Source organism: Nicotiana tomentosiformis, chromosome 12 (assembly GCF_000390325.3).
Source record: "Nicotiana tomentosiformis chromosome 12, ASM39032v3, whole genome shotgun sequence".
Classification (NCBI taxonomy): Eukaryota; Viridiplantae; Streptophyta; class Magnoliopsida; order Solanales; family Solanaceae; genus Nicotiana; species Nicotiana tomentosiformis.
In genome coordinates this window covers 93,531,737-93,553,987 of record NC_090823.1, presented here as the reverse complement: position 1 = coordinate 93,553,987, position 22,251 = coordinate 93,531,737, and the positions used below count along the sequence as shown (strand labels likewise).

Here is a 22,251-nt window from a genome sequence, read left to right as displayed (position 1 = left end):
ATCAATTTTCCTGTAACTACAACGACGAGCGACCAACCTACTACCCTACCACATGTGGCGTTTTTCCATGCCCTTTTTATCCGTCCAAACTTCATAAATCAGCATCACAATAGACAACCCAAAAGCAACACGAAACAGCCAACAAAACAGTCCACTACAAGTCAAATAACTTGAACTCACGGCTTCCGATCACCGTCCCGTGAGGTCTAACTATTAGAAAATGAATTTATCAACTTTTGAAAAGTCAATGAGGTGCTAGCTTGGCACTCTCTCATTCACCCATCTTTCGACGCTTATATCTTTTTATTCGGATATCGTATGAATGAACGGTTAAGAGCGTTGAAAACTACATTCCAATACCTTCAATTTGATATATAATATGTCCCCAAAAGACCTCATATAGAACATGAAATTTATTTCTCAAAAAGTTCTGTTTTAGGGTAAATCCTTAGTTTTTCCGCAACTTTAATCCGATTTTTCCCAAACTTTATATGTTTTATCCAAATATCATATATAGTCATACTATGATTTTAAACTCATTTAAATCATGATTAACAAGTCTCATACTCATTATACGTCACCTTGGGACGCACAGGGTGTAACACTTAGTTACCTCGTCTTTGATGAAGGCATGCTTGATCTCGGACTGTGGTCTCCTTTTTTGTTTCACCAGATGGAATTTCGGGTCCAAGCTCAATTTATGGGTGGTGATCTTAAGTGGGATACCTATCATGTTGAGATGGGACCAAGCAAAAATAATCCATGTTAGCTATAAGAAATTGAATGAGTTTTTTCCTGAGCTCGGGAGTTAATCCCGTGCCTAGGTATACCTTTCGATCGGGCAGATGTTCAATCAGTATGACCTGCTCCAGCTCTTCGAATGTTGATTTGGTAGCATCGGAATCATCGGGGACTATGAAGGATCGAGGAACCCCATAGTCATCGTCTTCATCAGTCCCTTGCTTATCTAGTTAGGTCGAGGCCGGCGTCTGTGATTGCTATTTGGCTTCCTATTTTACTTTTGAATCTGACTCCTTTGTCGATGAGAGTGTTGATATTAGAATCACTTCATCAACTACGAACATTTCCTTCATGACGGGCTGCTCCCCGTAGATTATTTTGATCCCATCTGGTGTTGGAAATTTTAACACCTGGTGCAAGGTCGAAGACACAACCCTCATGTTGTGGATCCACGGTCTCCCGAACAGGGCGTTATATCCCATGTTCCCTTCGATCACATAAAACTTGGTCTCCTGGATGGTCCCGGTTGCGTTTACTGGCAACGTTATTTCCCCCTTAGTAGTTTCACAAGCCATGTTGAATCTATTTAGCACTCGGGCCGCAGGCACGATTTGATCTTATAGGCCGAGCTGTTCTACGACCCTTGATCGAATGATGTTGGCCGAACTACCCAAATCAATTAACACGCGTTTAACTCAAGTTTTATTCAAGAGTACAGATATTACCAGTGCATCATTATGGGGCTGTATGATTCCTTCTGCATCCTCGTTGTTGAAAGATAAGGTTCCTTCTGGTATGTAGTCCCTTGTTCGTTACTCCCTCGTGATTGACCCCTTAGTGCGTTTTAAAATCGGACTTTGGGAACATCGACCCCTCCGATAATCATATGAATGACATGTTAGAGGTTCTTCTTGCTCGTTTTGTTTATTGGAATCCCTGTTTCTGAATGATTCTTGGCTCGATCACTCAGAAACTCCCGAAGGTACCCGTCGTTGAATAACCTGCTACTTCTTCTCTCAATTGTCGACAATCTTCCATTCTGTGGCCATGGGTGCCATGATATTTGCACATTTGGTTGGGATTTCTCTGGGCTGGATCGGTTTGTAAAGGTCGAGGCCATTTTGTATCTTTCTTGCGTCCGATAGCCGATACGATATCGGCTGCGTTAACATTAAAGTTATATTTTGTTATTTGTGGTGCCTCTTTAGGTTCGATAGGCCTGTCGAAGCTGTTCTTACTCATAAGCCCTCGGAGCTTTGGCCTCTATCACTCCTCCTTTCATTTCATATAGGATTTTCGCTGCTCCTACGATCTCCATTATACGACCGGTACCAATCTCTGTTCAACCTCAGTTCTCGGTCAATGTCCCTCTTGATTCTATCAACGGGCCTGATAGGATAAACGGACCCGGAAGGAGCACCAAGCTGGTCATCTTCGACCCTGATCTTTGATTGATATCGATTGTGCATATCGGCCCAAGTAACAGCCGGGTATTATACCAAATTCTGCTTCAACTACTGCGAAGCCACTGAACTTCGAACATTGAGACCTTGGGTGAAAGCTTGAACAGCCTAATCATCAGCAACTAGTGGCAAATCCATTCATTCCATTTGGAATCGAGACACGAATACTCTGAGCATTTTGTTGTCCTTCTTCCCTACCTTGAAAAGGTCCGACTTCCTAGTTTTGACCTTGATGGCCCCAGCGTGTGCCTTTACAAAAGAATCTGTAAGCATAGCAAATGAATCAATAGAGTTAGGTGGTAAATTGTGGTACCATATCATAGCTCCCTTTGACAGGGTTTCCCCAAATTTCTTTAGCAAGACATATTCGATCTCATCATCCTCTAGATCATTCCCTTTGATAGCACATGTGTAAGAGTTAACATACTCGTTTGGGTCGGTCGTTCCATTGTATTTAGGAATCTCGGGCATGCGAAACTTCTTGGGAATCGGTTTGGGAGCCGCACTCAGGGGAGAGGGTTTTCGCACGAACTTTTTGGAATCCAGACCCTTCAATATTGGTGGTACCCCCAGGATTTGATCGACCGTGGAGTTATAAGTTTTTACCTTCTTATCGTTTGCCTCTATCTTCTTTTCCCCAAACTCAACTCGTTTTGTCAGCTCTTCGAGCATCTTCATGATTGCAGGATCAGCCCCCGATTCCTTCTCGTTTGATTTCCTTGAAACCGATTCGACCCTATGGACAACTTTCTAGGACGGCTCGGGTTCGATCCTGCTCGGTGGGTGATTCTGGTTTTGGAGTTTGGTTAACGCTGCTTGTTGAGCCTGCAACATTTCGAAGATCACCTGCAGGCTCATCCCGCCCTCTTCGCTGCCACGTGTGCTTTGAGCGGCTGATCGAATGGCTCTACGGATGCTGCTCTCGGGATCGACGGCCAAATTTGCATTGATGGCTAGATGTGAGTTGACGTCAATTGGATCAACAGTCGGAACTCCATCGAGGCCAACTGGAGGTACGTCGTTCCCTGATGCTATGTTATCATTTTCGTCGTGGTGACCCAAATCATTGTCCACGTGTAGGGGTGTTGACTGAGAGTTCGACATTTTGGTCCTGGGGTCAAAGATGCTCCAAACAACAAGTGCAAAATAGTGTGTGTTATGAAAGTTTATACCAGGTAATCACTATTATCCTTATCCCCACGGTAGGCGCCAAACTGTTTACCCTAAAAATCGGATAACAATTAAATTTATACGCGGTTTTAAGGATACATTATATTACTTGATACAAATTAAGGAAACAGATTAAAATAGAAATTGACGATAAAAGAATTAATGCAAACTGCACGAATAGAACAACCTTATACCAAACTATTTGCCAAATCGAACAGTCTTGGCCCTAGAGTTCGATCACCTTGATCTGAGAGATATCTCAACTGATGTATGAGCAGAATAACAAGATAATAAAAAGCTATAAAATGACAGTATATTGCTTTATGTTGCGTAATGTGTCCGCTTACAAATGATCAGACCCCCTTTATATAGTAGGGGAGTCCTACTCTTGATACAATTCTATACAAGGTAAGAAATCTCATGATTTGCTAATCAATCGGCCTATCCTTGATACGTGCCGAGATTTTCGCCGTAATCTACAACCGATCGCGGATATTTCATCCTTCTGTTATTCGACTTGGTAAATTTTTCTCGAACTCGTCTGATCTCGATTTTGTTCGATAACATGGTCTCGAATTTAACGATATAGATTCGCACCTCGATTCGATATAATTCGAGGTTGAACTTTAACCTATCATTTTTCAGTCTCGATTAGTTGCACAAGAGGCGAACCCGATTTTGACCGTATACATATATATATATATATATATATATATATATATATATATATATATTCTCTGTAATAATTTAAAGTATGTCCTTGAATGATTACAAAGGTTCAAATATACCCCCGCATGGCTTTCACCTTATCAATCAAATCTGAGGCACAAACCACAAATATTATGAACAGTATTTTAAAAGGCAAGGCGGCAAGGGGGGGCTAATTGATACGCGGTGAGGCATAAGCTTCGAGGCATTGGGCATAAGCCTCATAGATCAGCAATTTTAATTATTTCTATAAATTAATATGAGAAAAATAAATATTTTTAAAAAATATAAAATTACATACTCCATCCGTTTAAAAAAGAATGAACAATTTACAATTTGGGAGTCAAACAAGATTTTGACCATATTTTTTGTAAATAGTTTTAAAATATTTTAAATTGTTAACTATAGAAACTTTTAGTACTTTTTATGTAATTTCTAAATATATAAAAAAAAATTAAAGAATCAATATCTGAATTCACACTGAAAATTAGTTACTTTGACCTTCTTACTCGTAAGAGGTTCAAACAAGTTGAAACGGATGGAGTAAAAAATATAAAAATTTCAAGAAAATATAAAATAAGTGAAAATATATATAGAACTGCTTCATTTTAAGCGTTAATCACAATCAACAATTAACTAAAAAACCAATCAGAACTACTTCGTCTAAAGAAACTAATTAGGCATTGAAAAAAAACCCGACATGAACTAACTTGAAAGAGCAAAACAACATGAAAAGAAGAAAGTGAAGAAGGAACTAACTTAAAAGATCAATTTGCTTTATAATTTGCAAATTGATCATTTGCCCATTTACCGTTCGAAGATGAAAAGAAAGAATAGAAATTAGGGTTAAGAATTAAAAATCTTGATTTTTTAAGTTTTTAACTTTTTAGAATATATTAAAAAGTTGAATTTTGTATTTTTTTTGATATTAAGCACTTTTTAGCAATTTAATTTTGATTTAATGGGATTTTCTAGGCTTATGCCATCACGAGCGCTCAATGCCTTGCAGTACGCTCAGAACAATGGGCTTACGTCTACCACGATACTTTTGCCCCCCAAGATCGCCGCGGTGCGTTTTTAGCAAATACCCATTCGGCGAAAAATATTTACCCAGCCCCTACCCATACCTTTTTTCCCTACTATCTAATTTTTTTAATACCCAGCCAAATAAAGTCAAATTAAGTTACTATAAACCAAGTCAATTTAAACCAAACCAAGTCAATTCAAGTCACGTCAAACCAAATCAAGTCAAGCCAGCCAAAATCAAGCTAAGTTAAGCCAAATGGGTAAAAAAAAATTGGGATGGGTGGGCAGGTAGTGATAATTAATTTTAATTGGGTAGGTATATATTGTAACTAGTTTTTAAAATGGGTAAGAAAGGGTAATTATTTCACACTCAATGGGTATTTTGCATAAATTGCTCTTTTTACTACGATCCTCTGTGGGGCTCACCCTGAGACTCGCCCACGCCTTTTAAAACACTGGTTATAAGTATATTTGCAACTTATTTCTTTTATTTATAAATATCTCTTTTCGATTTTGCCTTTGTATTTATATAGAAACCCATACCAGAAGCCCGGAATATGCTATTAATAAGAAATTTTAGTTGCAACAAAAAAATCCCAAAAAGCTGCATCATCAATAGGGGTGGCAAATGGGCGGGTTGGGTTGAATTTGGGCGGGTCAAAATGGGTTAGGTCAATAAATAGATCATTGCCCAACCCAACCCAAAGTGTACTTGGTCTAAGATGGGCTAAACAATGGGTCATAACCCAACCCGCCCAACTTGACCCATGTTTTAGAACCATGCTCATCTTTCATAAACAAAGTCTTTTACCTTTTTATACACATATGCATAAAAGGTAAATAAATAAATAAATACTATTAATATTTTGAGAATCAAAATATATTTTCTTAAATAACAAATTAGTATTTAAAATGTGTAAGCTGAAAAATATTTTGCGGGTGGGGTGGGTGGATGGTGCAGAAAAATAAAAAAATTAAAAATTGAAAATACAAAAACAAAAGTAAAAAAAATGCGGGGGTTGGGGGGGGGGGGGGGGGGGGAGTGCAGATAAAAATGTTCAAACTATTTTGTGCAACCAAACAATGGAAAATGAAAAATATTTTCCGGAAAATATTTTCCGTCATACCAAACACACTCTAAAACTTAAATACCTTGATTCTCATTTTTAAACTTAGATACAAAAACTAATGATGTGGCAACTAAGTAAATTTATAGATAAGTTGGGTTGAAATCCCTTTATTTTGGGGTGAGCTTCATGGGTTGTATTTGGGCTATTTCATGGGTCAGAATGGACTATAAAAATTAATGTGTTAACTTGGGCTCAGCCCAAATAAACCCATGAGCTAAAATGTTTGTAGTCCAACCCATTAATTTCTGGACGGGTTGGACTGGTTTGATGGGTTTGGGCTCAAATTGCCATCCCTAAAATCATCAGGCAGTTCTTAATCTTAATAAAAGACAGAAATTTTGAGAATGCAGATAGAACCGAGTGTTTTGCCTGGAAAAATGAAAATCATAGATACAGCTCACATTTAAGATTACAGAATCTAGCAAGAACAAATCCTGGATAACACAGATTCTTGAATAACAGGACTGCAATCATTTATGTGGAAATGTATAATCATTTATTTACAAGAATAACTTTTCGCTACAATTGTTAGGAGATATGAATTCCCTTCATAAATTAAGAATTCTCAAAGAGAAGGAAAAAAGAATGATTTATGTGTTGTGTAAATATAATTAAAAGATGCATGCTGCTATGGTGTTCAAGTTTCACTAAATTAAGTGCTTAACTTTCCACAACAAATTCTTCTTACAAAAGAATATGCCAAAAATAACAAATGAATCCATAATGTTAAGAAATTAACAGGACAGAAAGAGGGGAGGGCCTTAACTGTAATGGTGAACATTATCACCATTCTTGATGGATTTCTCCATTCAAAATATGTTGCGCGCTTTCAGGACATTTGCTCCACCAAAAATTGCTCTTCTTTTTGAGGTTGTATTTGGAGTTCAAAGTTCGGAGGAGAGGCAATATCGCCATCATCTCTCTAGAACTTAGCTTCCCCAGCTAATTTTCCAATTTAGATATCGCGCCAAGGCCAGGCTCAGTGTACTGTCTTCCGATTTGACAGTTCAGCTGAAATAAATATATCCCTATGAAGCCTATCCATATTCGACTAGTCAACCTGTTCACCGATCAAGTCTAGCCCGACAAGCAGGAATGATATCCCTTGAAACAACAAGAAGTAAAAGTGGATTCCTTGAGCTGATAGGAGGCTCCTCACTGAAGCTGTCAACAGCAAGAAAGCCAAGGCCAATTCTTTTGTGTATATTCTGTTGTGCTTCTTCTTCTTCTTCCTCGAGGACTTGCGTTCTTTCTTCTTGATTTCCTCCTTCAAGTCCCCCAAATTAGGCTCCGAAATACCTCTTTGATGTTTTGGTTTTTCCTCAACCAACAAGGAAAGGTCACCCTCAGAAGAACGTCCTGATTTCTTGGTTACAACCCATTCGTACGCGCTTCCAAGCTGGAAAAGCCCTGAGATCATGGCATTGAACTTGGTCACGGACATAGTGTTTTCGAAGAGAAGGTATGGCACAACGAAAGGGAAAGATTTAGGGGCTGGAAGTATATTGAGAAACGACATGGTGGCAGGAATGTAACAGACAACCCATGTCGGGAGTGTAGCCTCAGGAATGAACATGGTCATGGGGAGGATTATACAAAATAAGGTGAAAGAATAAAATGGCAGTATCAGCTTCCTTAGAAGGAAGAAAAGAAATATCAAGTTTCCCTTCTTCCAAATGCTTATCTGCATAAACAAAATTAAAAACATAATATGGTCAGACAATGTGCTAATTATCGTACATAGATAGATATTCTTCAAGTGCAATGAAACCAAGTATATACATTTGATTCAATGATGGCAGGCAAACAAAGACGGAATAACTGCATTGGCCCCGAATGCCATCTATGTTGTTGCTTCCGATATGCTTCATATGATTCTGGTAATTCACAGTGGCACTGAAAATCCAAGAAAGTCTTTCAGATTCAAACGAAACAGATACTTGCTAGAAGTAATAAGTGACCAAATATCGGTGAACAAAGTGTCTTGAAATGAAATACCTCTACATCATTGAGAAAGATGAATTTCCACCCGTGGAGATGTGCCCGAACAGCAATGTCCATATCCTCAACTGTTGTCCTCTCCAACCAACCACCAGAACCTTCTAATGCCTTAATCCTCCATACTCCAGCAGTACCGTTAAATCCAAAGAAATTTAGAAAAATCCCATTCACCTGTTGTTCCACTTCAAAATGAAAGGCCAAATTAATAAGCTGCAGTCTTGTTAGAAGATTTTCCTCCTTGTTCACAAAGGACCACCTTGCTTGAACCAACCCTAGGTCCTCATTATCCTACAATTCAATGTCAAAGGAGACAATTAATAAAACAAACTACATGATCATATTTTACACATAAATAATGCATCAACAAATCATACATACTGTACACACAATGTGATTCTATACAGGAAATGAAGAACATCACATGGAGAGAATCAAGCTTGGAGCTGGAGGGTATTGAATACCTTAAAATAAGGAACAGTTCTCTTAAGAAAATCAGGTGATGGCTGAAAATCTGCATCGAAAATGGTAACAAATTCATAGTCTTTGACATAGCTGCAATTCATGGCTGACTTAAGATTGCCAGCTTTGTAACCTTCTCTAATCACCCTATGACGATATACAATGTTTGCACCATCCTTCTGCCATTTATGCACCTCCTCTTTGATCAACGTCTGAGTCATGGAATCGTCAGAATCATCAAGAATTTGAATCAACAGTTTGGATTTAGGCCACTCCAAACTGCACACAGCTGCAATGGATTGCTGATAAACCTGATACCAATTGCCACCAACACTCAATTTCCAGACCAACAATAAAAACAAAATTTGACACGATGACAATAACTCTTCTTCAATCCAAACTAATAAAGGTCGATTATATGAATCCTTAATATCCATTTCATTCTATTTGGACCCTTTTCATTCCAATACTCAATAATTTGACAACATTTGGAAAATTCAAGAAAATATTGAAAAATAGAACAAATTACCTCTTTTTCATTACACATGGGGATTTGAACAAGAACCATGGGATAGTAACCACCACCATTACCAGCCTCAAGATCCACTGGACCCTCTTTCAAAACTGGCCTAATATTCTTTATCTTGATCCAGAAACAACCCAAACACAAGATTAACCTATCCAAACTCTGGATAAGAAACAGGACAATGCACACATTGGCTAATAATTGAAGAGGGGGAGCAAGATACTCCACCCTAATTAAAACCCACATGGAATAAAGAGAATCAAACACACCCTTCACAGCTAATGGATTAGCCAATGTGTATAAACCCTGAATTTGAAACTCTGAAGCACTAAAGTGCCAACCTTTATAATATGCAGCTATTTCAAAACCTAACAAGATTAAAGATAACCAAAGGAAGACCTTTATACAAATATAAAACCGGCTATTAACGGTGGAAGAATCTGTCCTTCCGGTGGCAATACGGCGGTGGATAACAGAGCCAAGACTGAACAAAGCAGAGGCAATTGAAGTTAAGCAACCTGCTGCTTTGTGTGCCTTGAGAAGAAGAACCCATGTGAGCTGCTTTGCATTCTTGTTTTTCACCTTTTCACCTTTTGTTAACAGAAAATCATCATCTGATGGACTTTGTAACTCAACCATGGACCAGTTATTTGGGTTCTCCATTTTCACCACCACAGGGGTACACCTTTGAATTTCTTTACCCCACCAGCTAAAGGATTGTGCCATTATTGATGCCTTTTGGTGAAGACCCTTTTGGCAATTTTGGCCTAAAATGTGTTAAAGATTGAAACTTTGGGTTGATTGTAGCTCAAATGTATTAATGAATGAAACCTTTGTGTTGATTTTAGCTCAAAATGTGTAAAGAATGAAACTTTGGGTTGATTGTAGCTCAAAATATGTTAAAGATTGAAACTTTTGGGTTGATTCTGGTCCAAAATATGATAAAGATTGAAACTTTGGGTTGATTTTAGGACAAATGAATACAATGAAGGTACAAATTCTTGCCCAGCAAATGCTATGATGATACCATTGAAGAGACAGTGCATATGTAAACGAATGATATTTTGCAACAGTATAATGAATGTGGATATAGATATTATATATATATATAGAGAGAGAGGGGGGGGGGAGGGGGGACCAGAAGGGACAAAACTCAAAAAGAATGGAGAGGCTATGATTTGGCAAGAAAGTACAAAAGAGCGAAAGAGTACTTTGCCTTGGATTACTCACAAATTGTAATAAGGGAGAAAAAGTGTGAGGGAAAAAAATAATAGAATGCTGTTGTTATGGTAACAGCTTATTAACACGTCTTTGATTCTGATTCCAGTCTTGAAAAGAATGGAAAATCAAAATCAAAAACAAGAAATAGACATCAGATTCAATAGCTCCTTCCTCCTGTGATGGCGTGTGAATTAGATTAGTTTTCTAACAATATTATCAATCAAATATATATGTATGTATGTATATATATAGAAAGTGTAACAATATTAATATTGAAACAGATAATAATTACGCATGCATGCGCTTTTGTTCTTATCAGACAAGAAAAGAAAGGTTGAAGGAGGATGAGATAAAATGATCCTATCTAATCATCATCCTTTCATTGGCAAAGACACTAGACAGAAAAAGAGGATTGAAAGAGGAGATAATATATGTGTTTGAGGTTTTCCTTTATTTAATATTTATTAACAAACTCGTTATCGTTAAGAAGAATTTTTTCTCTTTTTTCTTTTCTCTTGCTTTTTATTAAATCATGGTAGTCATCGAATTCGTTAATGAAAAATTGCCTGGTAAAAAGCAGTGAAGTAAATAATAGAGAATTGAAAATGTGCTACTTTTTACAAACTTATAGTACGTTTTTATGGGGAAAATTCTTACTCAAATATGATGTCAATATTATCGTAATTAAGAGATAAATCGAAACAATAATACATTATTATTTAACCATAAATAATTAATAATAAATTAGTGTAAATTAAAACAAGGTGTAAATAAGTTTTTTCCGTCATTGTAGATTGAATATGGCGAAGATTAAACCATCATTCGAATTATAATGCCATAAATTAAAAGCACTAATCTCATTGCCATAGAGAGGGAGTGGTCATTTCAGAAGTAGTCAATTTTCTATTTCGTCTTAACCGGCTTGTGTTTTTGTTGGGTGTTTTTGACTACTTTGCTTCTTTCACGCTTGCCCAAACAATCACGCATAAAACCAGAACTCGCCATGTCATCATATGAATCTCCGAAATTTTTTAGTTGTGGGAATTTGGGTAATAAATATTAAACCAAATTCTTTTCTATAATATATTAAAAAATACTTGAGTTGCAATGAGAAAAGTGGAGCTATATTATATTGCGAGAAAGCTGGAATACATTAGAACGAAAAAAGTGTGGAAAATGTAAAATCGTAATACACATAATTAGAAATTTAGGGTAGTTTAGTCTAAGGGATACGGAAATTTAATCTCAGTATAAAACGCTGCGTTACTTGTACAATGTTTAGTTTCTAGTATGTAATCATGCATTACTAATATAATCTTCCATAACTAAATTATGGCGCACAATTTAATACCGAAAACAAGGAAGATAAACTGACGTAAAACTATAGTTGAGTCAAATTAGCTGGTTTAAAGGAGAAAAGTAAGCAGGGGAACTCTAAAAAAGGTTCATTTAGGTTGCATTGCGCAACAAACAACGCTTGCATGTGAGAAGGGTTCACGTTAGCTAAGTAAACTATGTTTATATTAGCAGCGTATTTAGTCAAGATTCTTGCTGATTTCCTATATGAGTAGGAGTATAAACTCATATTGATAAGTTTGAGTATTAACGGTAGTAGCATCAAGCATACCCCTTTTTAAGAAGATTAATAACCTTTCAATTGACCAGACTATATTAACATATCAAAGTCCAGTAGTCCACCCACAGGCGGATCCAGAATTTAAATTATATGGGTTCAACTTTTAAGATTTTTAGCATTGAACCCACTGTATTTTTAAAGTTATGGGTTCATATCCACTATTTTTGCAGTTTTAATATATTTTTACATATAAAGTTTTACACCGCGTCGAAAATTATGGGTTCAGTTGAACCCGTTAGTTGTTCACTACATCCGCCTCTGAGTCTGTTTACCCGAAAAACGGATAGAGTTGAATTTATACGTAGTTCTAAGGATACGTGGTATAACTTGGTACAAATCGAAAAAATAGGTAGAAATATATCGAATATTGACCGTAAAAAAGGAATGAAATACAAACTAAATTGAGTAGAGAATGATTTATAAACAAGCAAGATGAATTAATATCCAAAGCCCAAAAAAGGATAATCTCTGTTATATTTCTCTGTAAAATCAATAATCTTTTAGAAGTGAGAATGTATTGATGTCTCAATGTTCAATATGTTCATACAGAAATGATAGCCACTCTCTATATAGTGGAGAAATCCTACTTTGGATATAATTAAAAATGCATAGTGGGGATCCCATGATAGATTAGTTAATTGACTTTTCCTTAATTTTCGCCGAGATTCTCTCCCCTGGTGCGGCTACAACGGCTCTTTGTCTCTTAGCTCGATCTTGGCCGGTTTTGATAATGGTCGATCTCTGGATCTCGAGCTCGATATTGGCTCGAGCTCGGTATTGATTCGAGCTCGATATTGACTTCGAGCTCGGTATTGATCGGTCCCTGAATCTTGAGCTCGATAACCTGACTTCAGATCTCATCTCGATATTATGATGACGACCCTCGATCCATGATGTTCCAATCTCGACTAAATACGTGAAGGGCAAAACCGGTTTTAACCGTATACAGATAGTCCCCTCGTTTCTCGAAAAGAATGTGGCGAGAAATGATATGATTTTTTCAACCTCTAACTAGATACACACTGACGTTTGCGTCGAGCCTGGTTATGACGTATGTGATAAATGTCTCGTCGGTTCAGTTACCAAGGCATTAAATGTGCGTCAGACAATGGTCGGTCACTGCTGATTTTGAACCGTCATTGCCAAATCTATAAATAGCCCCCCTTCTTCATTTTTTAAACCTTTACCTTCAACTCTTCTTATTCCAACCTTCACAGCTCTTTGCCTTCTCCAAAGTTCTCTATTTCCAGTTTTAAGAATTTCTTTGCTTGTTCTTCGTCAAACACCAAAATATTTCAATTTCCCATCTTCCTCGTTCTTGAAAATTTAGATGGCCAAGATATCTAAAATTGTTCCTCAGAAAGAAGCTGTTTTTTCATCTTGGCCGGCCAGTGAGAAATCGGTGGTGGAGCCACGCCTCGAAGAACTCGTTCCCGGGGGATGTGTTATCGATTCCGACTTTAAGGTCGAGAAACTTTCGTCGGTTGCTGGTCGATGTGAGCCGGTATCGATATATATATGCTTGATACCTCAAAGCCTTATTGATTTGGTAAAGAAAGATTGTGGTTGGAAAAACAAAGAGGTTGTGATACCGGCACCGGAAGAAGCGATCACTACCCACGTGGAAGGGTACTTGAGTGTTTACACTTATCCTTTCACGCTGGGTCCCCTCGATCTGATCATCATCGACTTCTGCAAAAAGTACCAAGTAACCCTCGGCCAAATACATCCTTCTTTCTGGAGGATTGTAATACTGCTCTGTTTCTTTGTGAGCAAAATCGACGGCTTCCTTTCACTCTCGACCACCTAATAAGATTATATAGCCCTCGTCTTTAGTGAGGGGGGCTAATAAAGCTCCAACACCGGGCCACCAAGGTGTTCACCTCGAGTATTGATGAAGAAAAAGATCGGGGTTGGATGGGCCGGTTTTTTCGAGTGAAGACCTCAAACTTAATCCTGGTTGAGAGTATGCCATTTCCCGAGAAATGGAATATGAATCGTAAGTTTGATTCAGTTTTTAGCTTTTGTAATTTTTACTTCTTCATCTTTACTTATCAGTGCTTTTATTAACATAGTTGTTGCTTGGATGTCGGGAGTGGTTCCCCATCTCGAGAACTGGGTCAGGAGCCTGGTTTCGACGTCGATATATGCTTAGCGTGCTTGGCGCGATTTGTCAAAGGGTCGATGGGAAGCTCGTACTCATGGTAAGCTTTCATCTTGGTCTACCGATTCGTTTGTCGTTCGAGGTGATATGTTTATTCGAAGCATGAGTTTACTTATCTTCTCCCTTCGCAGGTCTCGAAAATGATGTGGTCATGAGGCCCCCGTCTGATGGTGAGGAAGTTTTATCGCCTGCCTCGAAGCCGTTGAAGGAAAGTAAGAAAAAGGACTTCGGATTTCGAGAGTCAAAAATCAAAGAAGAGGACAGTTCGAAAGCCCAAGGGAACCATAATCCCATTGACTATGGAATCGGTCCTGCATCTAAGGGATGAAGAAGAAGAAGAAGAAGAAGAAGAAGAAGAAGAAGAAGAAGAAGAAGAAGAAGAAGAAGAAGAAGAAGATAACTCTGGATTGGTGGCCCGTGCTCGGGCTAACACCGATATTTGTAAAGCTTTGGGACCGGTGGGGATTGATTTTGCTTCACCCAGGTCCGACGAGGTCAAGGATAATACTTTGAACCGAGTTCCCGAGCAAAGGGAGGTCGAGGATGTTTTACCTCAAGGCAACGAATCCGTCGAAGAGGTGGTTGATGATGGTGTAGGAACCGAGTTTGAGGTTCCCCGAGATGGAGGCGGCGCCTCGAAAGACATAATTGTGGCAATAGAGATCGGCGATTCCCTTTCTTTTCCTTCATTTTCACAGTCTATGATACATGACGCCCAAGCTGTGGAGGTTTATCATGGGGAGGGAGCCCATGGAGAGGAAGATATTTTCCGTGGTTATTTTGTTGGAGTAGAAGATGCTACCGGTCCGAGCGATTTGGAGGCTTCGAAGAAGAGCTCGGGCAAAGCGGGGATTCCTCGTATATTCAATGAAGCTCAGCAAGCCCTGAATCAAGTAAGTTCGCTTTCTCTTTGTCAACTTTCATACTTGTATTTTTCTTCTTTTGTATAACTCTTTTTTATTTTTTGTAGGCTTCTGCGCTTTATCACGAGGCATTTTTCCAATCCTGAGGGGAGCTAAGCCAGTTCGAAGCCTAAGTTCAAGGGCTTACTGAGGAGAGAGATACCTTCAAGCTTCTCAGTGAGCTGAGGGAAGGAGAAGCAAGAGGACTTCGAGCCAAGCTAGAAGCAACTCGGAAAGAACAAACCAATTTGTCCGAGCATGTAAAAGAGTCTTTGAAGTTAATGACACTGATTTGGGCATGAAGGTTAACAGTTCGGTCCCGCAGGTTCAGCAAAAGATCGATATGATTGGGCAGTTTTGCACCGAGGTAGATGCAGTGAAAGAGGGGGCCGAGGAGTGGAAAAAGAACATAGACTGCCTTGCTTCTGAAAAGGAGATTTCCCGGGCTCAACTAGCCTTGGTCGAGGCCCAACTCTGAAGCTCGAAAGAGAGAGCCATGGTGCAAGCCAAGAATATCGAGGAGTTCCAGTCTTGGTTGGGCTCAGTGACTTTTGATCAAGAGAGATTGGTCTCGGAACTGGCAGCGGCCAAATCGGAGGTCGAAATAGCCATGGCTAACGCTGATGCAATGGTGGCTGTTTACCGATCTGATGCTGAAGCAGCTCAGGTTCGAGAAAAAGAAGTCGTGTTCAAGCTCGAGAAAATTGGGTTGCCAAGCATGCTAAATGCCAATCTTGGAGGGCGACTTTAAAGGATATCCACGCTCGTAGCTTCGATCTTTCAGCCGAGATAGAGAATGCAAAAGAGCTCGAAGCCGAAGCCAAAGTGTTGGCCTTTCCCGATGATGATGATACCAGGAGTATGAGCGGTTCTGAGAGCGAGGGAGGCCTCGAAGGTGAAGATGCTGCTCCCGGAGAGGACTAAGTCCTTTTAGTATTTTTCTTCTTTCTTTTAAGACTGTTTTGGTCTTTTATAGAAAAACTTGATCGGGCCATGGTGCCCTTGTAAATGATTTCTGGTATATATATAAAACTTTCTTCCTTTTATGGCTTCTGAATTTTTTGCCTTTCTTGTTAATTTGTACAAAGGCCAAAAAGTGCCTTAGCACGGGATAATTACTTGAAGGTCTGAGTGAATGTTCAAACTCGGCCTTTTCTTATAGGTAGTCCTCGAGTGAATGTTCGAACTCAAACTGAGATAACTTCTAGACTTTGACGAATAAAGTTCAAGCGAAATGATTTGCTCCAATTCGAGCTAGGGTAGCCTTTAGGCTATTCGATCGAGTGAGAGTGATTTCTTGAACTTGAACTAAGGTAGCCCTTTAGGTTTTACGGTTGAGTGAAAGTGTTTTATCGAACTCGAATTAAGGTAGCCCCTTAGGATTTATGGTCGAGTGAGTGTTTGCTCGAACTTGATTTAATGTAGCCCTTTTAAGCTTGATACGTAGTCCTTAGTTCGGGGTAATAGTTCGAACTTGAATTAATGCAGCCCTTGGGCTTTGTGATTGAGTGAGAATGATTTCTCGGACTCGAAATGAAAAACAACCCCTAGACTTTATGGTCGAGTGAGTGTTTGCTCGAACTCGAACTAACGTAGCCCTTAGGATTTATGGTCGAGTGAGAGTTTGCTCGAACTCGAATTTAGAGTAGCCCTTAGGCTTTATGGTCGAATGAGTGTTTTCTCGAACTCGAAGTAATGTAGTTGTTAGGCTTAATGGTCGAGTGAGTGTTTGCTCTAACTAGAAGTAATGTAGTCCTTAAGCTTAATGGTTGAATGAGTGTTTGCTCGAACTCGAAGTAAGAGCAACCCTTAGGCTTAATGGTCGAGTGAGTATTTTTCTCGAACTCGAAGTAATGTAGCCCTTAGGCTTATTGGTCGAGTGAGTGTTTGCTCGAACTCGAAGTAAGAGCATCCCTTGGGCTTAATGGTCGAGTGAGTGTTTGCTCGAACTCAAAGTAATGTAGCCCTTAGGATTAATGGTCGAGTGAGTGTTTGCTCGAACTCGAAGTAATGTAGCCCTTAGGCTTATGTGGATCTTAATCTCGTTGATTTTTTGGTTGGCAGTCCCCGATTTATGGGGTAATGTTTCAAACTCCGGTCATGGTCGGCCCTTAAGCATGTTTGCATAATAGATCATGAAATAGAAGAATCTTTCTGAGATATGAAATATCGGTAAAGAAGAAATTTCTCTTTATAAGCCATTATACATGTGTTCATATTTTGCTCCAGGGCTCGAGCAAACTACACAGGCATGGTTCGTTTTGACCATTTGGCCCTTACAATTTTTCCTATCGAAACCCTGTTGCCATGAAGTAACTTTCTTGCATCGAACTTGATAATTGAATTTGATATATTCGAGGGTGATTGTAAAGAGGCCTCGGATACGGCTGAATTGTTCTAAGTTAGCACGATCAATGGTTTCCTCATTAAAAACCTTAGCAAAAAAACCATTTGGGATAAAACCGGTCTAAGGGAAAAAGAGTGCAACGTGTGCTTTCAGACCTAAAGGCTTCGAGTTGAATAATCTGTCCATGTTTCTGGTCGAATACCTGCAAAGGTTAATTTCGAAATACAAATGAAAATTAGAGGGTCGTACCTTAGCAGGAGTATCATTTTAGGTGCGACAAGTTCCAATTGCTCGGTAGTTGTTTGCCGTTTATCACTCCGAGTTTGTAGGATCCTTTTCCGACGATTTCGAGAACCTGATATGGTCCTTCCCAGTTTGGGCCCAGTTTCCCTTCATTCGAATTTTGGGTGTTGAGGGTAACTTTCCTTAGTACCAAGTCCCCGATTTTGAAATGTCGAAAATTGGTACTTCGATTATAGTATCTTTCGATCCGCTATTTTTGGGCGGCCAATCGGACGAGAGCGGACTCTCATCTTTGTCCAATAATTCTAGGCTCGTGTTCATGGTCTCGTTATTCGACTCCTTTGTTGCATATCAAAACCTGATTCTAGGTTTTCTGACCTCAACGGTATCAAAGCTTCGGTGCCATAGACCAACGAGAATGGCGTTGCTTCGGTACTGGATTTAGATGTTGTGCGATATGCCCATAGGACCTCGGGTAGTATTTCTCTCCATTTTCCTTTGGGTCAGTCAATCTCTTCTTAAGATTTTGGATGATGGTTTTGTTGGTCAATTCGGCTTGTCCATTTCTGCTGAGATGGTACGGTGTTGATAGGATCCTTTTGACCTTGTGATCCTCGAGAAATTTAGTTACTTTGCTGCTGATGAATTGTTTTCCATTATCGCATACAATCTCGGCTGGCACCCTGAATCGACATATGATGTGGTCCCAAATAAAGTCTATCACTTCTTTTTCTCTGACTTTCTCGAAAGCCTGTGCTTCAACCCATTTAGAGAAATAATCAGTCATAAACAAAATAAACTGAGCTTTACCTGGGGCCGATGGGAGGGGCCGACGATGTCCATTCCCCATTTCATGAAAGGCCATGGAGATAGGACCGAGTGGAGTAACTCCCCGGGTTGATGAATCATGGGCGCATGTCTTTGGCATTTGTTGCATTTTCGAACGACCTCCCTCGCATCTTTGCCCATATCGTTCCAATAATACCCTACTCTGATTGCTTTGTGGACCAGCGAATCGGCACCGAAATAGTTTCCACAAGTGCCTTCATGAATTTCCCGTAGGATGTAATCGGTATCTCATGGTCCCAAACATATTTTCAATGGTCCATCGAACGTCCTTCTATACAGCATTCCATCCTCGGACAGGGTGAACTGTGCTGCCTTTATGCGCAAAGCTCTTGATTCCTTTGGATCTAATGGAAGCTTCCCGTTCTTAAAGTATTCTATATATTTATTTCTCCAATGCCAGGTTAGACTTGTGGAGTTTATCTCGGCGTGACCTTCTTCGACCATCGATCTTATGAGTTGTACGATAGTCCCCGAGTTGAGTTCGTCATCTTCGACCGATGAACCTAAGTTCGCAAGAGCGTCGGCCTCGTTGTTCTATTCTCGGGGTACATGTTGCAAAGTCCATTCTTTAAATTGATGTAGAGTCACCTGTAATTTATCCAAGTACCTTTGCATTCAATTTTCTCGGACTTCAAAAGTCCCATTAACTTGGTTTACCACGAGGAGGGAATCACACTTAGACTCTACGATCTCCGCTCCTAAGCTTTTAGCTAGTTCGAGACCTGCAATCATGGCCTCATACTCGGCTTCATTGTTAGTCAATTTTGTAGTTCTGATAGACTGTCTAATTACGTTACATGTGGGTGATTTTAGCACAATGCCTAATCCGGACCCCTTCGCATTCGAGGCACCATCCGTGAAAAGGGTCCAGACTCCCGAAGAGGTACCCGATTTTATCAGTAACTCTTTTTTGATCTCGGGTACGAGGGCCGGTGAAAAGTCAGAAACAAAGTCCGCCAAGATTTAAGATTTGATGGCGGTTCAGGGTCGATACTCGATATCGTATCCAGCGATTTCTATGGCCCATTTGGCCAATCGACCCGAAAGCTCGGGTTTGCACAAAATATTTCGAAGAGGATAATTTGTTATAACATGTGTCAGATGAGATTGGAAATATGGTTTTAATTTCCTAGAGGCGCTTATTAAAGCAAGCGCTAATTTTTCTAAGTGTGGATATCTAGTTTCGGCCTCGCCTAAGGTCTGACTAACATAATAAATAGGGAATTGCGTACCTCGTTCTTCTCGAACCAGGACTCCACTTACCACTATCTCCGAGACAGCTAAGTACAAGTAAAGTTGTTCGTCCACTTTTGGGGGTATGAAGCAGAGGCGGGCTCGATAAATACCGCTTTAGTTCTTCCAAAGCCTGCTAGCATTCCAGAGTCCATGCAAAGTTGCTTTTCTTCTTAAGCAGGGAGAAAAATTGGTGGCTCCTATTTGAGGATCTCGAAATGAATCGTCCCAGGGAGGCTATCCTCCCTGTTAACCTTTGCACGACCTTCATAGCTTTGATTTTATCAGGGTTGATCTCGATTTCTCGGTTGGACACTATGAAACCAAGAAACTTACCCGAGCCAACCCCGAATGCACATATTTCGGGGTTGAGCTTCATATTGTACTTCTTTAGTACGTTGAAAGTTTCCTGCAAATGATTTAAATGGTTCTCTGCTCGCAGGGACTTAACTAACATGTTGTCAATATAAACTTTCATAGATTTTCCTATTTGTTTTTCAAATATTCGATTCACTAGGCATTGATAAGTTGCACCAGCAGTTTTTAGACCGAATGGCATTACGTTATAATAATAGGTATCGTACTTAGTGACAAGCGAGGTCTTTTCCTGATCCTCTGGGTTCATTTATATTTGGTTGTACCCAAAGTAGGCATCGAGAAAACTAAGAATCTCGTGGCCGGCCGTGGCATCGATCATACGATAGATGCTAGGCAAAGGAAAGGAATCCTTAGGGCATGCTTTGTTCAAGTCTTTATAATCTATACACATTCTAAATTTGTTTCCTTTCTTAGGGACTACAACCATATTTTCTAGCCATTCGGGGTATGTAACTTCTCGAATGGATCATATTTTAAGAAGTTTAGTTACCTCGTCCTTGATGAAGGCATGTTTGACCTTGGATTGGGGCCTTCTTTTTTGCTTTACCGGATGGAATTTTGGATCCAAGCTCAGTCTATGAGTGGCTATTTCCGGTGGGATCCCTGTTATGTCAAGACGGGACCAAGCGAAACAGTTCATGTAAGCTATAAGAAATTGAATAAGCTTTTTCCTGAGTTTGGGATCTAACCTCGTGCCTAGGTATACCTTTCGCTTGGGCAGATGTTCGATTAGCGCGACTTGCACCAGTTCTTCAACCGTTGATTGGGTAGTGTCGGTATCATCGGGGATCACAAAGGATCAAGGGACCCCATAGTCATTGTCTTTGTCAGTCTTCTAATTCCCTAGTTGGGTTGAGGCTGACATTTGTGATTGCTATTTGGTATCTTATTCCTCCTTCGAATCTGATCCCTTTGTCGATGATAGTGAAGATATCGGATTCACTTCATCGACGGAGAACATTTCTTTTGTGGCTGGTTGTTCCCCATAGACCGTTTTGATTCCCTCCAATGTTGGGAATTTCAGAACCTGGTGAAGGGTCGAGGGTACTGCTCTCATGTTGTGGATCCATGGCCTCCCGAACAAGGCGTTATATCTCATATCGCCCTCGATTATGTGAAAATTCATTTCCTGGATGGTCTCGGATATATTTACTGGCAAGATTATCTCGCCCTTAGTAGTTTTACATGCCATATTAAATCTATTCAGTACCAGGGTAGTGGCTACGACCTGATCCTGTAGACCGAGTTGCTCTACGACCCTTGATCGAATGATGTTGGCCGAACTACCTGGATCAATTAACACACGTCTAACTTGAGTTTTATTCATAAGTACAGATATTACTAGTGCATCGTTATGGGATTGCATGATTCCTTCCGCGTCTTCGTCACTAAAGGACAAGGTTCCTTTAGGTGTGTAATCCTGAGTCCGAGATCGATTTTCTCTTATAATAGACATCTTAGTGCGTTTAAGCACCGGTCCCTTGGGGACGTCGATCCCTCTGATGATCATGTGGATGATGTATTGTGGCTCTTCTTGTTCGTTTTGTCTATTGAAATCTCTGTTTTTGAAATGGTTTTTAGCCCGGTCACTTAAAAATTCTCGAAGGTGCCCTTTATTGAATAAACGGGCTACCTCCTCTCTCAATTGCCTGCAGTCTTCGGTTTTGTGGCCATGGGTGCCATGATATTTGCATATTTGATTGGGTTCCTCTAGGCTGGATCGGACTGTAGAGGTCGAGGCTACTTAGTATCTTTGATGCGTCCGATAGCCGACACGATGGAAGATGCATCGATGTTGAAGTTATATTCTGATAACGGTGGTGCTTCCTTAGGTCTGATATTCCTGTCGAACCCATACTTGTTCATCATCCCCTGAGACCCTTGGCCTCGATCACTTCTCCTTTCGCCTCGTACGGAGTTACGTGTAGGTTCATTCCCCTACGATCTCCGTTATATAGCCGATATCGGTCCCTGTTCGACCTTGGTTCTCTGTCGACGTCCCTTTTAATAGCGGACCCAGAACCCAACTGGTCATCTTCAACTCTGATCTTCGA

General features: G+C 39.8%; 1 protein-coding gene across 1 annotated transcript; it reads right to left on the bottom strand.

Moving 5' to 3' along the window:
* Positions 1 to 6,869: 6,869 nt before the first annotated feature.
* LOC104087203 (probable xyloglucan glycosyltransferase 12) lies at positions 6,870 to 10,951 on the bottom strand. Its single transcript, XM_009591614.4, has 5 exons — positions 9,228 to 10,951; positions 8,701 to 9,009; positions 8,237 to 8,527; positions 8,021 to 8,134; positions 6,870 to 7,922 (listed from the first exon to the last, which is right to left on the bottom strand). Exons 1-5 carry the CDS (start codon positions 9,948 to 9,950, stop codon positions 7,290 to 7,292), a joined length of 2,070 nt encoding a protein of 689 aa, XP_009589909.1. The 5' UTR covers positions 9,951 to 10,951; the 3' UTR covers positions 6,870 to 7,289.
* Positions 10,952 to 22,251: the final 11,300 nt, after the last annotated feature.

Coding starts and splice junctions, on each gene's coding strand:
- LOC104087203 (XM_009591614.4), bottom strand. CDS start 9,950: ATGGCACAATCCTTTAGCTGGTGGGGTAAAGAAATTCAAAGGTGTACC. Junction 9,010..9,227: donor CCATGTGTAATGAAAAAGAG/GTAATTTGTTCT, acceptor AATTGGTATCAG/GTTTATCAGCAATCCATTGC. Junction 8,135..8,236: donor TCTTTCTCAATGATGTAGAG/GTATTTCATTTC, acceptor TTGGATTTTCAG/TGCCACTGTGAATTACCAGA.